This window comes from Spermophilus citellus, assembly GCF_964194105.1.
Source record: "Spermophilus citellus genome assembly, chromosome: 9".
NCBI lineage: Eukaryota > Metazoa > Chordata > Mammalia > Rodentia > Sciuridae > Spermophilus > Spermophilus citellus.
The window spans coordinates 121,684,178-121,704,108 of NC_138191.1; the positions used below are offsets into that span (position 1 = coordinate 121,684,178).

The window sequence follows — 19,931 nt, forward strand, 5'->3', positions numbered from 1 at the left end:
TTGCTTTCACAATCGGGCCTTAGGTTATGGGGCTGGGGTCTTTCATCCCCCCCTTTTTCTATATCATGGATAGAATCTTATATCCATTGTTCCGCCTGTTCAGATTCTTGGACTAAGTTTGTTTGTGACCCTGCCTGCTGTTGGAGTAGCTGATATTGTTGAGTGAGAACCATAGTTTGAATTACAGAAAGTCTTTCTTTCATGAACTGCACTAACCTGTTAAGTATGCAGGGCCCAAATGTCAGAATTAACAGTAAAATAACTAAAGGACCCGCTAAGGTGGATAGCAAAGTAGTCAGCCATGGGGATTTGTTAAACCATTGTTCGAACCATCCTTGTTGTGCTTCAAATTCTTTTTGTCTTTTTGCCAACCTTTCAGTGACTTTCTCCATAGTTTCCCGGACCACCCCCGTATGGTCAGCATAAAAACACAGAGACCACCTTCTCTAAGGAATAACAGATCTAATCCCCTCCTATTTTGTAACACGACTTCTGAGAGGGAAGAGAGAGATTTCTCTAAGGCAGTGATAGACTTGGCCATGGCAGTTAAATCCTCATTCATTGCCATCTGGAGGTGCAGCAGTTGACCCCCTTGGATGTAAGCGGCTGTCCCAGTTCCTATTCCAGCTGCTATTCCGCCTATGCCTAGGAGGAGGGCGATGGTCATGGTTATGGGCTCTCTGTGAAATCGCATTCGTTCCTCAAGATGTCCTAGAACATATTCTGACTCTAAATAAGATATCCTTGGCCACAATTGTATCAGCACGCAAAAAATCAGTAGATGCATTCAGGACTGATATAGAAACACAGGGGGTTAATCCAGTATTACAAGCCCAATAGGTTCCATTGGGGCCTCACCAATATCCATTATGGGAGCTAGTCACTTGGAGGGTGATGTTGCAGAGATGTTGGTATAGAGGGGGTACATTTCCTATGCAGACCCCTTCTCCTGTAACTTCAGTGATAGTAAGCTTATAACTGGGTAAAGATACACATTTAGGGTCAGGGATGCTGTTGTTGTACCAATTAGACAGTATTGCTATCCCTTCATAATAGGGTGGGCTGGAGGTTAAACATAGCCAACAATCTTGAGTACGGTTAGGGTTAGTAGCATTAAGGGCGTGAAAAGCTCCTTGAATCAGGTTTAGAAGACGGTCTCAGGGGAGTAGCTGGAGGTTTGATAGTAGGGACTTTGGGCCGTTCGGGCAGTGATGGGGCCCTTTGCTCTCCGAGCACGGAATTGGGTCCTATTGAACTTATAGGGAGCCTTTCTACGGTTAGTTTAAGCCGAAAAAGCAGGCCTGGATTATATTGCCCTGGGGTGTAAAGACGTATCCCCCAGAGATGTCCTTGAGTCCAGTCTATTTGCTGTTTTCCTAGGGGGGTGAATTGGATGGTTATATTTGATCCTCCCTCGGTTGTCTGCCAATAATGGGTATAATCTTCCCTGGGTGATCCTCGAAGCCAATACCCGTTACTAGAGGTTTCACATCCCCATGAGCCACAGTAATAGGCCTCAGGTCCTCCACATTTCCAGGTACGTTGTCGTCCTGGGCATATATACCATGATCGGAACCGGCAAGGGGGATAAGAATCTTTTGGAGTTTTCTCTGTGTTTGGCCATGATTTTTCAGCTAGGTGGCATAGATCAAAGGTTACATTTGGCCACCATCCGGGTATGGGGAAATGTCCAATGCTTTGAGCTAAAATCGTGGTTACCCCGGTTTCTACATTCTGGATAGTCCACGTTAAAGTCTGTGGAACATGGGGGCTGTTACCTAAGGCAGGGGAAGCAAAACAAAGAGCAAGAAAAATTAGCAGCGGGTAAAACTTATCTTTAGTGGATTTGGAGTACGTTGCAGCTTCCATCCTGAATCCTGAGGTGTGGTCGTCGGGTCTTGTGGGTGCGCTCTCTTTACATGAGATGCATGGATCCAGGCAGCGATGCCGTCTACTTTGATTGCAGTGGGGGTGGTCAGCAGGATGGTATAAGGTCCTTTCCACTGTGGTTCAAGGTTTCTGCTCTGGTGTCTTCGTACCCAGACGATGTCTCCAATTTTGAAGGGATGTGGCAACGAGGGAGTTTTGAGTTCCTCCTTATATGCTGCTGCCAAAGGCTTCCAGACCTCGTTCTGGACCAGTTGCAGTGCGCGTAAGTGAGTCTGCACGGACGGGGTAAGTAAAGCAGAAATTTCAGTCTCATAAAAGTTTACAGCAGGTGGTGGGGCCCCATATAAGATCTCAAAGGGGGTTAGCCCTTGGGGGCCTGGGGTATTTCGGGCCCTATATAAGGCTAAGGGTAGGAGCTGTACCCAGTCTCTAGTGCCAGTTTCAAGCGTTAATTTAGTTAAAGTCTCCTTGATGGTTCTATTCATTCTTTCTACCTGTCCTGAGCTTTGGGGTCTATATGCACAATGTAATTTCCAATTAATCCCCAATGATCTGGCCACCAACTGACTTACCTGGGAGACGAAGGCAGGCCCATTGTCCGACCCTATTGTTCCAGGTACTCCATACCTTGGGAAAATTTCTTCTAGTAACTTCTTAGCGACAACCTTGGCGGTTTCATGCTGGGTGGGGAAGGCTTCTACCCATCCGGAAAAAGTATCAACAAAGACTAGAAGATATTTGTACCCATACATACCAGGTTTAATTTCAGTAAAATCTATTTCCTAATGAGTTCCAGGTTTGTGCCCTTTGACTCGGATTCCTGTCCCAACTTTAATCTTACCAGTATTTACTTGGTCGCATGCCTGACAATTTTCTGCCACTTGCTGTAAGAGTCGGTCCCTATTCGGGAGATATAGAGTTCCTTCTCCCCGATTTAAGAGTTCTTTCATCTTTTTGGCCCCAAGATGTGTTAATCCATGTAATGATTTTATCAGTTCTTTGGCATTCTTATGGGGCATTATAGTCTTTCCCCGGTATTCCCAGGTGTTGTCAATAGGGTTATAAGTGGCGTCTAGTTGTTTTATAATGTCTAAATCTTTGTCCTCATAGACCCAGTCATCTTTTTCTTGTGATGGGTCCTCCTGGTGATGCGATAAGGTCATTACCAGAAGTTGTGGCCCTAAAGCCGCTTTCCTGGTGGATTCATCTGCCAGTCTGCTCCCTTTTGCCTCCGGAGTGTCTCCTTTTTGGTGGCCAGGACAACGCATGATGCTTAGTTTCTTTGGCAGAAATAGGGCCTTCAGCAAGGCCAGTATTTCAGCCTTGTTTTTAATTTCTTTTCCATCTGAAGTTAACAGCCCTCGACGCCTGTATATTTCCCCGTGGATGTGAGCAGTGGTGAATGCATACCTACTATCAGTGTACACATTTAGTTTCTTTCCTTCCGCCATTTTCAGTGCCTGTGTTAGAGCAATTAGTTCTGCCCGCTGAGCTGATGTCCCACCAGGTAATGCACTTGCCCATATTACCTCTGTCTCGGTGGTGATGGCCGCTCCTGCTCCCCGTTCTCCGTTGAGCAGATAACTACTTCCATCCGTATACCAGACCATATCTGCATCTTTCAGTGGTTGATCCGTGAGGTCTGGTCGGGTTCCATGTGTTTCTGCAAGGATCTGCTGACAGTTGTGGGGATTTGTTTCCCCTGGGAGCGGCAGGAGGGTTGCAGGGTTGAGAGTGACCATGGGGCCAAACTGGATTCGGTCTGTATCCAATAGTAGAGACTGGTAATGTGTAAGCCGTGCGTTTGACATCCAGCGATCCGGTGGCTGGCGAATTACTGTCTCAATGGCGTGAGGGGTTAATAGAGTCAGAGGCTGTCCCAAAGTCAATTTGGTGGCGTCCTTGATTAGGGTGGCCACTGCTGCTATCATCCGAAGGCATGGTGGCCATCCGGATGTCACAGGGTCTAATTTCTTTGATAGGTAAGCTATAGGACGTCTCCAGGCTCCCAGCTTTTGGGTTAAAACCCCTTTGGCATAGCCTTGCTTTTCATCTACGAATAAGTCAAAAGGCTTAGTGACATCTGGTAAGCCCAAGGCAGGAGCAGATAGAAGGGCTAACTTAATATGGTCGAATGCCTCTTGTTGCTTTTCAGCCCAGGTGAATGGATTATTCTGCTTAGTCAGTGGGTACAAAGGAGCTGCTATCTCAGCAAACCCTGGGATCCAAAGTCTACAGAACCCCACGGTACCCAGAAATTCTCGTAGTTGTTTGGGGTTCTGGGGGGTTGGTATGCTCGAGATTGTCTCCTTCCTAGCAGCTGTTAGCCATCTTTGCCCATCATGGAGTTCATAGCCAAGGTAAGTGACCCATGTCTGACAAATTTGTGCTTTCTTAGCTGATGCTCTATATCCTAATTGTCCCAAAGTTTGTAATAGTGCCCTGGTACCTGTATAGCAGTCTTCTTTTGTAGTGGCAGCCAGTAGGAGGTCATCTACATACTGAAGCATAATCAAGGAAGGGTGTCTTATCCGGAAATCAGCTAAATCCTGATGTAAAGCCTCATCGAAGAGCGTCGGGCTGTTCTTAAAGCCTTGCGGCAACCGAGTCCAAGTTAGCTGTCCAGAGATTCCTTCTTCTGGGTCCCTCCATTCGAAAGCAAAAAGTGCCTGGCTCTGGGGACTTAGTCTCAGACAGAAGAAAGCATCTTTCAAATCCAAAACAGTATACCAAATATGGGTCGGGGGCAGTGTACTGAGGAGGTTGTAGGGGTTAGGCACTGTGGGGTGAATATCTTCTACCCTTTTGTTAATTTCTCGTAGGTCCTGAATCGGTCGGTAGTCATTTGTCCCTGGCTTCTTAACTGGTAATAGTGGAGTATTCCAGGGTGACCGGCAAGGGGTCAAAATGCCTTGGTCTATCAGGCGCTTGATGTGAGGCTTAATGCCCAAGTAAGCTTCCCTGGACATTGGATACTGCTTGATATTTATTGGAGTAGCTGTTGTCTTTAGGTGGATGACTATGGGAGGTTGTTGTTTAGCCATTCCCATTCCTCCAGTTTCAGCCCAGGCCTCCGGGTAGGATTTGAGCCAATGGTCCATTTTTATGTTGGACTCAGGAGATTTATCAAAGAGTCTGTATTCATCTTCTAATTTAATAGTTAGCACATGTAAAGGAGTCCGATTTGGCCCGGTAACGGAGGCATTCCCATCCTCGAAATAAATTTGGGCTTTTAATTTGGTCAATAGGTCTCTTCCTAGTAGTGGATAAGGGCAATCAGGTACGTATAAAAACGAGTGAGAGACTTTACCTGTGGCCAGATGTACTTCTGGTGGTCCATTGGTACGGCTTGCTCCCGGTTGCTCCTTGGACCCATGTCGTCTTTTGGCTCATGGGCCCTGATGATCTGGTCAGCACCGAGTGTTGGGCTCCAGCGTCTACTAGGAAGGTCACAGGTTGCCCCCCTACTTGTAAGGTTACCCGGGGCTCAGGGGGGAGCTCCTGGCCCTGACTTCCCTAGTCCTCATCTAAAGCCAGCAGTTGAGGAGCTTGGTTTGCATTTCTTCTTGGGGGTCTTTTTGGACAGTCTTTGACCCAATGCCCTTTCTCCTTGCAATAAGCACATTGATCTCGGTCTACATGGGGCCTGCCTCATTCCCTTTCCTTGCCTGCTCTATCCTTTTGTTGTCCTGTCTGAACTACGGTGGCCAAGATTTTACTCAACTCTCTGTTACGCCTCCGGTCTTTTTCTCTTTCCTTCTTATCTAATTCCTCTCTAAGCTTAAGATCTCTCTCTTCCTGCATTTTTCTATATCTTTCCTCTCGTTCTTCAGGGGTTTCTCTCTTATTAAAAATCTTTTCAGCTTCCTTTAGTAAATCTGCTAGGGTGTAATCCTGTAAGTTATCTAATCTCTGCAACTTAGTTCTAATATCTGGAGCAGACTGCCAAATGAAAGCCATAGAAACATTTCCTTTTTGATCCTCATTATCGGGATCAAAGGGCGTATATCTCCTATAGGCTTCCTTTAGTCTCTCTAAGAATGCAGTTGGAGTTTCTCCCGACCCCTGAATAGTCTGTCTTACCTGAGCCAAATTGGTGGGCCGTCGCCCTGCTCCGTGGAGACCCGCTATGAGTAACTGGCGATAGAGACGTAGGTGGTTCCTACCTGCATCAGTGGCATAATCCCAGTCTGGTCAGGTTAAGGGAAAGGCTTCATTAATCAAATTTGGAAGTTGGGTTGGACGCCCATCACATTTTTACGAGCCTCTAAGAGAACTTTTTGTTTCTCCTTGGAAGTGAGAAGAATCTGCAAAAGCTGCTGACAATCATACCAGGTTGGCTGATGGGTCACTAGGATAGATTCAATCAGAGAAGTTAGGGCAACAGGGTCATCAGAAAAGGAGGGGTTGTGAATTTTCCAGTTGTAAAGATCAGAAGCAGAAAAAGACCAGTACTGATATTGGCCGTGGGGGCCCCCTGTCTGCCGTAAGGGAAAAATGTTAGAGGAATCTCTTGGGGTGGGGAGTTCCCGGCGTCCTCGGAGCCTTCCCACCATGGGGGAAGGACCTGAAGGGGCTTTGGTAGTTGGGTCTTCAGGATCTTCTTTTTCTTCCTCTGAAGACTCCTGGATGGGATCAGGGGCTGGCAAAGGCTGGGGCTGATAGGGTGGAGGTTCTTCAGCCAGCAGGTCTATTAGGGGTGAATCTCCTGGAGGCAGGACCTTCTTCGGTTTTGTTCCTAATGAAACTGAAGTCTCAGATTTATTTAGGATGGGGTAGAGTTTGGAGGTCTCGAGAGGGGGAACGGGTACCGGAGTGAGTGGGGCGGAAGGTGAAGGTGAAGCTTCAGGGAGAGAGCGGAGGGGAAGTTTAGGCAGAGAGAAAGGGGCAACCCAAGGAGGTGGATCGAAGGCTAAGTCTTCCCAAGTAACAATATAGGGTATTTGGTCGGGGTGTCCTCGAGGACCTTGGATAAAGACTTGAGACTTCACCTGTGAAATAAGATCAAGGTTAAAAGTCCCTTCTTTAGGCCAGCCAAGGTCGAATGTTGGCCATTCAGTGGTACAGAGCGTTACCCATTTCTTCTTTTTAATTTCCACCGACTGGTTGTTTGCCCGATTTCGGACATCGTGCCAATGGTCAAGGGTGAGGCTCAAGGGAGTTGTTATAGATTGAGCCTTATTAGTTTCAGTCGGAAGGAGGAAATAAAGAGCCAAGAAGACAGACACAAAAAGAAGACTGTACAGAATGAGCGCTGCCCGTTTTCGGCACAAACCGAAAGTATCTGATGGCTTAAGGGGAGCAGGCACTCCTCCTTTACTTACAAGAACAGTGCATCCTTCGGAAACACCGGGGGTCCCAAAAAAATGGACCCCTCTGACCCCTGGGACGTCTCCCAGGGTGGCAGGGGAGAAGTCCAAGCTCGTCAACTCCTTCTCAAGCTGCCTCAGAATACAGAGCGATCACGCGTAATCGTACAGTCGCTGAGCTACACCACAGACATAGACACGACACGACACAATAGCTCGAGCTGGCCAGCTTATAGCCCAAATCTAATGGGGTCTCTGGGTCTGCAAGCTGCCTTGTTGGCATACAGTGATTGGATCATACAATAGCGTCATCTTCTGCCTTCAGGCAGACGGGGAGGGGCTAGATTTGGGTTTCCATTGCCCTAGACGGGTGGGGTTCGAGTGTTCAGCCTTGAGTGAGTTGGAGTGTTCAGACTTGATGCAAAGAGGTGATAAAGTACCAGACAGAGGTGGCTTTGAGTGCGTGGGTTTATTCTGCAGCTAAAGTTTGTTCTGCCTGCCCCGCACCTAACAGCAGTCAATATACATAGATAAATCCAGTCAGGTCAGATGAGTCAAGCCAATCTGAGTGAGTCTGGGGAAGGAGGAGACTGTGTCCTGAGGAATTGAATTGTTAATTCCTTCAGAGCCCTTTCTCCACCCTTACCAAGAACCTGCCCCAGCTCCAACCTGTGATGAAGGTAAACCTGTCCTTGGAATTGTCCCCCTCCCCCAAGGAGCTATGAAGTTGTTAATTAATGTTACCCGGGCTGCACCATTCTGCCCTTCCCCCTTCAGCCCACCTGGTTCCCAGCTTTTGGCAGTCCCACTGGGCATTCCTGGGTTCTAGTCACGTTTGCAGTAAGGAGAAAGATAAGGAGCTCAGGAGAGCAAAGGAAGGCTAGGACTATAAGTCTGTTACCCCTTTTTACATAAACCCTGCTTCATATGCTTGCCCCAGCGTGCTTCTCTAATGTTCAAACTTCAACATGTGAGGAAGCAGGACTCCTCACCAATTACTGGTGGTATCAATAGACTTCTCCCAGGAGGAGAAGGGGGCCATAGCTGGTATTCTGGTATCCCCAGAATCGAGGTGTTTGTCCTAGGTTTCCTTTGTTCTCTGGCCTCTCCCCCTTATCTTTTTCCTTCCTGTGTATGTAACTAGGCCCAGGAATGCTCTGTGTGAGGGCCAAAAGGTGGGAGCCAGGTGGGCTGAAGGGGGAAGGGGCGGATGGAGCACATTAATTAACTTTATAGCTCCCTGTAGGGAGGGGCAATTCCTGGGACAGGTTACCTTAGCAACAGGTTGCAGGGAGCAGGTTATCTTGATTGGGGCATTCCAATCCCTCAGGGGGCAGTCTCCAACTTCCGGACTTCCTGTAATTGGCCTCCTTCATCTGAGCTGACTTCATTTAGCTATCTGTACCCCTGCCTGTCTAATTCTGACTTCTTTAGCACGAGTGAGGCACTGGGCACAATCCTCAACCCTACATAAAAATAAATAAAGGCACTGTGTCCTTCTACAGTTAGAAAAAATAGTGAAATTTATGTCATGTTTCTGTTCACTCACAAGGCTTCATAAGAACGTTTGCTGAAAGTTACAGTAAGCACTGTATCTTGCTTGAGATAAGATTTTAGAAAAAAACAATTTTTAATAATTGTTTTCATCAAGATAATCCTCAAAGATGTGGATGACACTCTGCACACTGAAAGCAAGGCAGATGAAGTCCGTGGGTGTGCATTTATACACCATGGAGTATTGCTCTCAACTCTTGATCATCTTCACCCCACGTCCCCACACAGGCACCCAGGTGGATGGGTAAACACCTGAACACCCACGGATGACAAAATCATGGAATTTGCAGGGAAATGGATGGCACTAGAGCAGATTATGCTTAGTGAAGCTAGCCAATCCCTAAAAAACAAATACCAAATGTCTTCTTTGATATAATGAGAGCAACTAAGAACAGAACAGGGAGGAAGAGCAGGAAGAAAAGATTAACATTAAACAGAGACATGAGGCGGGAGGGAAAGGGAGAAAAAAAGGGAAATCACATGGAAATGGAGGGAGACCCTCATTGTTATACAAAATTACATATAAGAGGTTATGAGGGGAATGGGATAACAAACATGGAGGGAAATGAATTACAGTAGATGGGGTAGAGAGAGAAGATGGGAGGGGAGGGGAGGGGGGATAGTAGAGGATAGAAAAGGTAGCAGAATACAACAGTCACTAATATGGCAGTATGTAAAAATGTGATGTGTAACCGATGTGATTCTGCAATCTGTATTTGGGGTAAAAATGGGAGTTCATAACCCACTTGATTCTAATGTATGAAATATGATTTGTCAAGAGCTTTGTAATGTTGTGAACATCCAATAAAAAAAAGAGTTGAGAGCATTCGTACGTCCCTCCAAAACAAGTGGTTCTTAGACAATGCACTTGCAAAGGAATACAGATGTCGGACGCTCCTTACTTAAGTGGTTAATTCATTTAACTAAAAAAAATCAATTAATGCTGAGCGCGGTGGTGCACGCCTGCAATTCCAGCTACTGGGTAAACTGAGATTGAAATGGGAGGCCAACCTGGGCGACTAGGTGAGACCGTGTCTCGAAATTAAAAAAAAAAAAAAAAAAGACGAACAAGTCTTGGGGGTAGCCCGGTGCTGGAGGGCTCCTGGTCAAGCCTGTGGACGGGAAAAGCAATCAACCCTCACTTTTCAAGCTAACCGTTGTGCTCTATTCCCACAAAACGCTGGGTTGCACCCATTCGTAAGTCCCTGGAAATAAAAGGGCCGTCGCCGGTTCACGCGGCGCCGCCCTTGGGACAGGTCCCAGGCCGCCTCGCCGTGGAGGGCAGCGCTGCGGCCGCCAGCCCAGTCTCCAGCTTGACTCCGGTCACCGGCCCGAGCCGGAGGGAGCCTTCTCCGTGACCTCCGGGGAGGGCCGACCGGCGACCAAACGGCCTAGCCGTGGGCTTCGGAGTCGTCTCACCGCCCGGTCCACAACCCTGTTCCCGTCTGCAAAATTCCTTTCGCCATGTTCAGATGGCATATTCACGGGTTCCCGGAAATTAGGGCAGGGTATCTTTAAGGGCCATTAGTTTGCACGTCACAGTAACAGGGACGTTTTTAGATGGGAGGATTCCCTACACTGCGACCGGGTCACGCCAGCCGCCGCCCCCATGCCCCTCCCAGCTCGCGGCTCCGAGTTCTCACTTAACGAAAAAAAAACAAAGCCGCAGCAGGATGCCCGGATGTAGGCGCCCGCGCATGCGCATCCAGGTGGCAAGAGCGCGAGGCGGTGGGCGGAGCGAGGCGGCCGGGTGTCGGTTGGGACGCAGGAGAGCCACGCCCATCGCGCCAACGTTTTTGCGCATGCTCCGGGCGCCAGCTTCTAGTACTTTCGCTGCGTCTGGGAACTTCCTCCCACAGTTGGCGTCCGGACGTCGGAGGTGAAGGTTGCAGTCTTAGGAATTCCAGAAGACTTACGAAAACCACCTTCAGCGTCCCGAGCTTGGAGAGGGAGCCGTCCGTTGGGCCTTTCTCTCCGTCCTGCTAGGTGTTGACGGCCAGCGGTGAGTTTCCTGCCAACGAGACGGAGGCTGCGCTTCTGGGCGCGGGCGCCTGGGGACCGGACGGGTCGGGCGACCGGGCGGCGGCGGGAAGGCCGCGGTACCTTTGGAGCATTGTGTTCGCCGCCGGGGACCTGACCTTTGGTTCTTCGCCCCCTGTGTCGCAGAGGCCGTGAGCTTGCGGAGGCGCGCGCTCCACTGAAGGAACCCTGGCCGCAGGCGCCATGTCCAACTACGTGAACGACATGTGGCCCGGCTCGCCGCAGAAGGACTCCCCCGCGACCTCGCGGTCGGGCCGCTCCAGCCGCCTGTCGTCGCGGTCGCGGAGCCGCTCCTTGTCCGGGAGCTCCCGGTCCGACACGCGCCGCTCCAGCCCCGCTTCCTCCAGGAGCCGCAGCCGGCCCCGCAGGCGCAGCAGGTCGCGCTCTCGCTCCCGGAGGCGCCACCAGCACAAGTACCGGCGCTACTCCCGGTCCTACTCGCGCAGCCGCTCGCGCTCCCGCGGCCGCCGGTACCGGGAGAGGCGCTACGGGCCGCCGCGGAGGTCTCACCGCTCGCCTTCGCCCTACCAGTCGCGGAGCAGGTCGCGCTCCCGTGGAAGGTCATGTTACAGAAGGTCGTACTACGCCATCACGCGGGGTCGGCGCTACTACGGCTTCGGCCGCACCGTGTACCCTGAGGAGCACAGCAGGTGGCGGGAGAGATCCCGGACCCGGTCGCGCAGCAGGACCCCGTTTCGTTTAACCGAAAAAGGTGGGGCATTTGGGTTCAGAGCACAGCGAACTTCCCCTTTTTGCATGGGTGGAGACAGAGTAGGCTAGGCAGCCAAAAAAAGGGTGTTTGTGTGGTGGTGCTGCTGCGGATTGGCCCCAGGGCCCTGGGCACGCGAGGCAAGCACTCTACCAACTGAGCAATGTCCCCAGCCCCTAGGGAGCCAACGTTGTGTCGTTTAAATTCTTTGTTAGAGGGAAAACTGTAGCTGGTTAGTAGTTAAAGTTATACTATAATGGTATCTAGCATTTAAATTGACTAAGTTTTTTCTCTTTGAACTGTGACGTTAATGGTTCAAAGCGAGGAAACCCTTTCCCTTGTGGTTGATTGTTCTTAGTACAGTTTTTTTTCTTCCCGTACTAGGAATTGAGTTCGGGGGCACTGGACCCCTGAGCCACATCCCCAGTCCTATTTTGTATTTTATTTAGAGACAGGGTCCCACTGAGTTGCTTAGCGCCCTACTGTTGCTGAGGCTGGCTTTGAACTTGAGATCTTACTTCAGCCTCCCCAGCCGCTGGGATTTCTTCAGTGTTACAAGTGTGGGCCTGGCATCTATACGGTTTTTTAAATGTTAACTACTTAGTTGTTGAATTGTATTGATGAAGAAAATAGTATTGAACTTGTCTTAATGAGTGACTTGGTATCCTAGATAGAACTACAAAATTAGGTAAAAATACTTAAGTTGGAACTGTTGTGACATTGTAACATCAATTATTGGTAAATAGTAAAAGACTGCTAATGTTCAGAAATAAAATACAAATTATGGTTTTTGATCTGGAAAAATGAATTCTTGGGTAATCCAGGAATGCTTTTGATACCAAATGAGGTAAAGAATTTTGCTTCTTAAGGAAAACAAGCTTGTTTTGTGGGTCTTAGTTTTTTGGGGGAGATTGCTACAGGATTAACAAATGTCTTGCTATTTATTTATTTATTTAAAAATAGATCGAATGGAGCTGTTAGAAATAGCAAAAGCCAATGCAGCAAAAGCTTTAGGAACAACCAACTTTGACCTGCCAGCTAGTCTGAGAACTGTTCTCTCAGCTAAAGAAACAAGCCATGGAGCAGATGTACCACGTAGTGGTGTAAAGTCTGAGGTAAGTATTCTAAGTACCAGAAGATCTTTCCTCCTAAAGCTACTTACTGCCAGAAAGATCGGAAAAGCCATTTCATTTATTTATTCTGGGCTACACTTCTTGGGAAGTCTAGCTATGTAAAATTTGCCAATAACAAAATAGATCCATGGGGCTGGGGATGTGGCTCAAGCAGTAGGGCGCTCGCCTCGCATGCGTGCGGCCCAGGTTCGATCCTCAGCACCACATACCAACAAAGATGTTGTGTCCGCCGAGAACTAAAAAATAAATATTAAAAATTCTCTCTCTCTCTCTCTTTAAAAAAAAAAATAGATCCATGATGCTAGACAGTATCAACACTCATGAATTGGGAGATAATGAATTTTATTCTGAATATATTGTTACTGATTTCTGTATCAAGTTTTCCCTACTCAGTCTTTATAGACGAGTGTCTTTATTTTTCTCCTGTAGCTTTCATTTGCAGGATTATGTTCCCACATATCTGTGCTCAGCATACAGTATAGTTTATCTGCTTTATTTCTGTCTTATAGAAATCATGAATGTGGTCTCCAGACAATGATGAAGAAAATCTGTTGGTAATTGATACATGGGCTAAAACATCAGAGGTTTAACTAAAGTTTGTTCACACACTAAAAGCTTAGTTTTGTGTTGGTAGTTCCATGTGCATGCTAGAATTTGTGACAGGTTCCATTTGCATAAGGTATTAAAGACAGTTTTTAAGTTAAGCAAAGGTACACTTTATAATGGTGGGGCATCTGTGGTATAGATGTCCCGTTCATAATATATGCAATATATTCCAGATGTTTTGAGAGATTGCAGAAGAGGAGTCCTGCTTCACTTGCAGATAAGTTTATTATAATTCTCCAGAAATATGCAGGAAGTGTGTTGGCAAATTACACTGTACTTCTAAGTTAAATGTGAAAATCTAAAGCTTAAAATTGATAAATGATATAAGGTAGAAATTGATAGAATAAATCTATCATTAGGATCCAGGTGTTGTTTTGTTCAGTGTTAGTATACAAGTAAGGTCTTAGTTGAGTCATGTATTGATTAGGTACCCAACTGGCAAATGTCTTATTAGTTCCTTGAAACTAGTTATTTCTGGTATGTCTTGACATTTAAAAGTTACTTGGATTTGTGGCAGGGAAAGAAAATATTGTTGGCAAAATGTGCCTTTTAATCTACTGCTGTATATTTGCTAAGTGGAAAGTTTTATCTTGTTTAGGCTGTTAACTATAAGGTGTTAGATTCAACTTGATTTGTGTGTCTACAACAAAATTTGTAATATATACAACTAGGCTTTTTATACAGTTATTTAAAAAACCAAGGATGGGTTTTTTTGAAATGTCTTTCTCTTACCTGTCTAGCTGTCGGAAAGGTTAACAGAAGATGGAACTAAAAATCCCAGTGAAAAATCTTCCCAGCAGAAAAACATAGCTTTTAGCTCTAATGTAAGTATATTAATGCATTAGCTATCCAAAAATTTGGTTTAGAATATTATTTGAAATATGTAGACATTTATCTTTTAATCTTTGACTTAAGCCCTGCTAAGCTTAAGCCTCTTTGTAAACAGAATCTATACCACTTTACAAGTGGGCATTATATGGGCACCTACCAATATCTTTACATGTACTTGGTTTCAGTAATTTTCTTTGAATATTTCTCTCCTTTAATTTTTGAAATAATTTTATTTTTAAAATATTAAGTTGATGGACCTTTATTAACTTTATTAATAAAGAATCTTTATAAACTTTATTATTTCTTAACTTTATTAATAAAGAATCCAACCCAGTGCCTCACATGCTGGGCAAGCACTCTACCACTGAGCCACAATCCCAGCCTGATTTTATTTTTTTAAAGGCTTTAAAAGCAAATCTCTGGCTGGGGATGTGGTTCAAGCAGTAGCGCGCTCGCCTGGCATGTGTGCGGCCTGGGTTCGATCCTCAGCACCACATACCAACAAAGATGTTGTGTCCGCCGAAAACTAGAAAATAAATATTAAAAAATTATCTCTCTCTTTAAAAAAAAAAAAAAGCAAATCTCAAATAAACTGATGCTTGTGTAGGCCTGTCTCCCCAACCCCCATAGTTTCTTGTCTTTACAGTTTAAACAAAGTTACAAATTAGGTCCATGCTTTGCATTTGGTTAATAATGTCTAATAGAATTATTTAATGTATAAAATGTGGAAGCTGGACTGGGGATATATAGCTCAGTTGGTACTTGCCTTGCATACATAAAGCCCTGGATTTGATCCCCAGCACCACACCCACAAAATGTGGGTAGAAGCTGACTTAATTTATTGTCTTACAGAATTCTGTAGCAAAGCCAGTACAGAAGACAGCTAAAGCTGCTGCTGAAGAGACCTCTTCAGGATCACCAAAAATAGATAAGAAAAAAAGTCCCTATGGACTATGGGTACCTGTCTAAAAGAAGAAAACTAATGACTAAGGTTGCCTAAGTTGCACTTTATTCCAAGTTTGTTTTTAGCATTACTCCACCCTTTGAGTCATTTAATAGTGGTATTTGTTAATTAAAAATTAATAGGAAAAGGTACATATACTTTCTAGTTAAAAACATTAACGTTTTATGTTTCTCTTTAAGATATGAAAGCACAAATGGACCAGAGTTTACATACAGGTGGGAGTCTTTGTAAATACCTGTAAATATTGTATAATATCAGTTGGTTATACAGAAATTTGAAATTTGTAAGACAAACACAGTGATTGAACTGTGTTTGTGTTTTTGTATATTTGTTAATAAATTACTTATTTTTATTGTCTTTATTATGTATTAATTCCTTAACAAGTCTTAAATGGAAAGGGGGGGTATCTTTAAAATCAGCCTTGCTCATCAAGTCCATAAATTGACAATATATTGGGTTCATATAGGCCTCTTGTTGAGTTTGAGGAAAAGTGGAAGGAACCTCAAGTCTCCCTCAAAGCCTCTGAATTTTAACAGTATTCCCTATTCATGTGAATACATTCATTAAGGTTTGAGAAGCTTATATAAATTTTATGAAATGTGTAGTATACTGTTGAGTTTCAGGGCAGGAAACTAAGCCAGGAGGTGGTGAAATGGAGTGCCTCACTAAGGTGTGAAATCTGTCAGTTGGCATTATTTGTGCATTTAAGAGGCCAAGTCATTTTGGAATTCCCCCACCTTTTTGGTGCTGGAGATTGAACCGAAGGGCACTTTACTAACAGCGACATGCCTTCCCCCCAATCTGTCCCCCAATTTTGAGAAGGTCCAAGTTGTGGGAGTCTGTCTTTAACTCCTGCCTCAGCCTCCATAGTTAATGGGATTGTAGTCATGTGCTGTTCTGGACAAGCTGATCTTATGTGACCTTTGCAATAGTGGCATAACATTTGAATTGAGTTTAAGATGCCAGGTTCAAACTGCTTAAGCAAGTGCAAGGAAGCATGTTGTGCTGGAACCTAGGCAAAAAGTAGAAATCCTTTTTAGAATTGGGTGTCAATTGAAAAAATGTAAACACTTGTTCCCTGGACCATACTATGTCTTGGTGTTTTCCCTTAATTTTTAGCGTAGGAACAGGCATAAGAGAGAATGACAACACCAAGAGTGACAGTAGATGGTGCAGGCTGTGCAAAAAAGATGTGTTCAAAAAGGGAATACTTTGACGTGGATTTCTCATGCCAAGAAAGTTTTCTAATTTTTGGGTTTTAATGCAACTCTGATGCTACATAAAGGTAGTATAGACTTTGTAAATTAGGGGTTCAGTCCTGCAAGACTACCTGCTCCCTTCGGGTGCTAATTGCAAGTGTTCCTCTTGTTCATTAATCCTGGTTTGATTATTCACCTACAAAGGTTCACCTAGTGTGGGGTGGGGTTGTGTGGCTGGAAACTTGGTGACTTACAAAGGGTACAAATGATGAGATTCAGGGAGTGGAGTCCAGAAGGGAGCATCTCTAGTGCTTTGGGATGTGTCACCTTCCTGGCACAGGGATGTTTACCCCAAACCCCAGTCTCTGAATATGGTAGAGGTTTTATGGAGGTTTTATTACCAATTAGTGATTGAATCATTAGCCATGGGGTAATTAACTGACCCCATCCCTTCCCAGAGGTGGGGAGGTGAGGCTGAACCCTGTAATTATTTGGTTCATTTGACAACCAATCCTCCAAGCTACTAATTAGCATAAGCATGGTATAGTTAAAGGGGACTTACTGTAAATTAACATCACTTAACCTTTATCAGGAAAGGTTTTAGGAACTGCCAAGAATGGGATGAAGATCAAACGTTTCTAGTATCACACTCAGGCTGTGCTGTCCATTATTTGCACTTTCCAATAAATTATGTATTTAAAAATTCAGTTACTTTATTATACTAGCCAATTCTGAATCAGTGGCCAGGAAAAGTGCAGGTAGTAGAATATTTATCAGTTTGGTGTGGTGACACACACCTGTAATCCCGGTAACCCCAGGGCCTGAGGTAGCTGCAAAGCCAGTTGGGGCAATTTAAGGAGCTACCATCAAAAAAAGCTGGTGATAGTGGTAGTGCCCCTGGTTTCAATCCACAATATTTTTTTTCCTAATATTTATTTTTTAGTTTTTCGGCAGACACAACATCTTTGTGGTGCTGAGGATTGAACCCGGGCCGCATGCATGCCAGGCAAGCGCACCGCTTGAGCCACATCCCCAGCCCCGATCCACAATATTTTGACCAAATGTTTTAACTTCCTTTCTTCCAAGGATATTTGCTTTTTGGAAGATGGTAATTTTTTTATAGGGCCATTAGAGGATGTCTTCTTTTCCCTGTTTGCTTCGCATGTGTACTGTGGGATAGGCAGCACCTGTAATTGTGATTGCTTCCAAGAGAGAAGAGGACATAGGTGAATTTCCAGAAGCCATTGTTGGCTTTCTTGCATTATCTACTACAGTTGGGTAAGACAAATTACTATCAATTTAGCATCCTACCTTAAGCTTTTGTCCAGATATATGGCAAATTGAGCACAACAATGACTTGCCTATTTATAATATAATTTTTAAGCCCAGCATGTATCACATTAAGCACAGACGACTTTTCTGTCTGGTGTAATGGTGCACATCTGTAATCCAAGTGACTGGCAGCTGAGGCAGAAGCATTGCAAGTTCAAGGTCTGCTTCAGCAACTTAGTGAGACCCCAAGCAACTTAGCAAGACCCTGTCTCAAAAAATATAAAGGGCTTGGGGATGTCACTCAGTGGTTAAGTGCTCTTAGGTTCAATCCCCAGTACCCTGCCAAAATTAAGTCCCAAAACTTCTAATACAAGTGAATATAAGAAATACATAAGCGGGGCTGGGGATGTGGCTCAAGCGGTAGCGTGCTCACCTGGCGTGCGTGCGGCCTGGGTTCGATCCTCAGCACCACATACAAAGATGTTGTGTCTGCTGAAAACTAAAAAATAAAATTCTTTCTCTCTCTTTAAAAAAAAAAAAGTTGAAAAAAAAAAAAGAAAAAGAAATACATAAGCATGTGTGCATGCATTTTAATCCCAGTGGCTTCGGAGGCTGAGACAGGAGAATCACCCGAGTTCAAAGCCAGCCTCAGCTATTTCCAGTCATATTGGTCTTGTTTTTCAATTCTGTAATAGACACTAAAACACATTTTAAAATATTTTTTTGGTCTGAAAAAGCAATATCTCTTACTAGAAAAATACAAAATGTTCATTGATTTTTCTTGAATTTAATTTTAATTTATAAGTTAACAGTACTGTCAGATGATATGAAGTTTGGGAATAACCCAGATTCACATGAAATATAAGGCAGAACAATTATAGTGCACCAAAAACAAACAAAAACCAAAACCAGAGACTGTACAGCACAAATAGATACTAATATCTTTGAGGGTAGGTGGACAACTTCTATTTGATGTCTTTTCTACCAATTTGGATCCAAAATTTCCTCATAAGGAAAGAGTGATTATTGTGTTTCATATGATAAAATACAATGAAGTCTTTTCAGGAAGAAGGTGTCATACAGCTCAGTGGCTAACAGCCCTAGTTTGATCCCTAGCACCACAAAAGAAAAAAGACATTCTGTACTTCTAAATATCCTTGAGCCCAGCAAACATCCCTTGGGGCCTATTTAACTCTTAGCCTTTCTATTTCTTCCCCTCCAGCTTTACCCCAGGCGCTATCAATTACACGAAACAAAGGAAGTCACATCCTACATTTCAAAAATGTCTTTAGTATAGGGAAAATTTAATGGGTTCTAAAGTAACCCTCCCTAGATTGTTACTTCTGTTACCTTCTTTTTTATCGCCGTAATTCTCTGCCCCTCCCCTTAGTTCTTTATGCAAAATAAAATGTATTCCTAGTAACCCTAATCCTATCTGTCACCTCTCTAAATGTAGCATACCAGGTACACAGTTCCACACTTCTTATTTCTCAGTATATTTTTGAGATCTTTCTAAATATATGGAGAACTACTCCATTTGCCACATGGTGTTTCATTGTAGCATAATCTGACAGTCCTTTGTTTTCAATTTTTTTGCTATTGCCAAAACCCCAAAACCTGAAATGAATAAAGTCATAGGTAAGTCATCGAATACCTATGCAATTGTATCTGCAGGATGAATTCCCAGAAGAGCCATAGCTGAATCCAAGAGTAATTGTTTTTGTTACTTATTGCCAAATTGATATTTTGTGATATTGTCTTCTAACTCTCAAGGGGTTGGACCAATTTTCAGTGTTACCACCAACGTATTCATATTTCTCAGTCTTACAAACTCAGTGGTTTTGAACTTCTAGGTTTTTGTTTTCCCCTACTGTGTTGGGAATCCAATCCAGGACTTCACACATGCAAGGCAAGTGCCCTCCAAAGAGCTACACATTTTGCCACATCATTTTCCAGAACCAAAATTTAAATACATCTCTCAAGATTCTGATGGGAGTAACATATTTATAAACTCACTTTGGCGATTTTTTTTGTGATAGTCTTCTAACTCGAAAAAATTATCCTTCATTTATTGAGATTTAACTTTGCCTACTTAGAATTTTTTTATGTTATTAGATATTTTTTTCATTTGGGAGATCACATTTTCATTTCTACAATTAGCAGTTGTCAGGAAACAATAATTTTCATACTTTTCTCTTGTACACTCGGCACCTTATTGCTTCATCTTAACTTTAGCACTGATATTAATTGTACTGTGTCTCCATTGGACATGTTAAGAGAACAAGATTGGACGGGCCCCAACAGTCAAAAAAAAACTTAAAAGGGGGCTGGGGATGTGGCTCAAGCAGTAGCGCGCTCGCCTGGCATGTGTGCGGCCCGGGTTGGATCCTCAGCACCACATACCAACAAAGATGTTATGTCCCC

The 19,931-nt window shown here is 44.6% G+C and overlaps 1 protein-coding gene across 2 annotated transcripts; it reads left to right on the forward strand.

Annotated features, from left to right (window-relative positions):
* Nucleotides 1-10,524: 10,524 nt before the first annotated feature.
* RSRP1 (arginine and serine rich protein 1) lies at nucleotides 10,525-15,380 on the forward strand. 2 transcript variants are annotated; one of them, XM_081308682.1, is made up of 5 exons: nucleotides 10,525-10,755; nucleotides 10,920-11,505; nucleotides 12,466-12,617; nucleotides 13,982-14,065; nucleotides 14,925-15,380. In XM_081308682.1, exons 2-5 carry the CDS (start codon nucleotides 10,977-10,979, stop codon nucleotides 15,039-15,041), a joined length of 882 nt encoding a protein of 293 aa, XP_081164808.1. In that variant the 5' UTR covers nucleotides 10,525-10,755; nucleotides 10,920-10,976; the 3' UTR covers nucleotides 15,042-15,380. The 2 variants fall into 2 exon arrangements, 1 of the variants encoding a protein (XP_081164808.1); XR_014023875.1 differs by having other exon boundaries at nucleotides 10,535-10,755; nucleotides 12,927-14,065; nucleotides 14,925-14,989.
* Nucleotides 15,381-19,931: the final 4,551 nt, after the last annotated feature.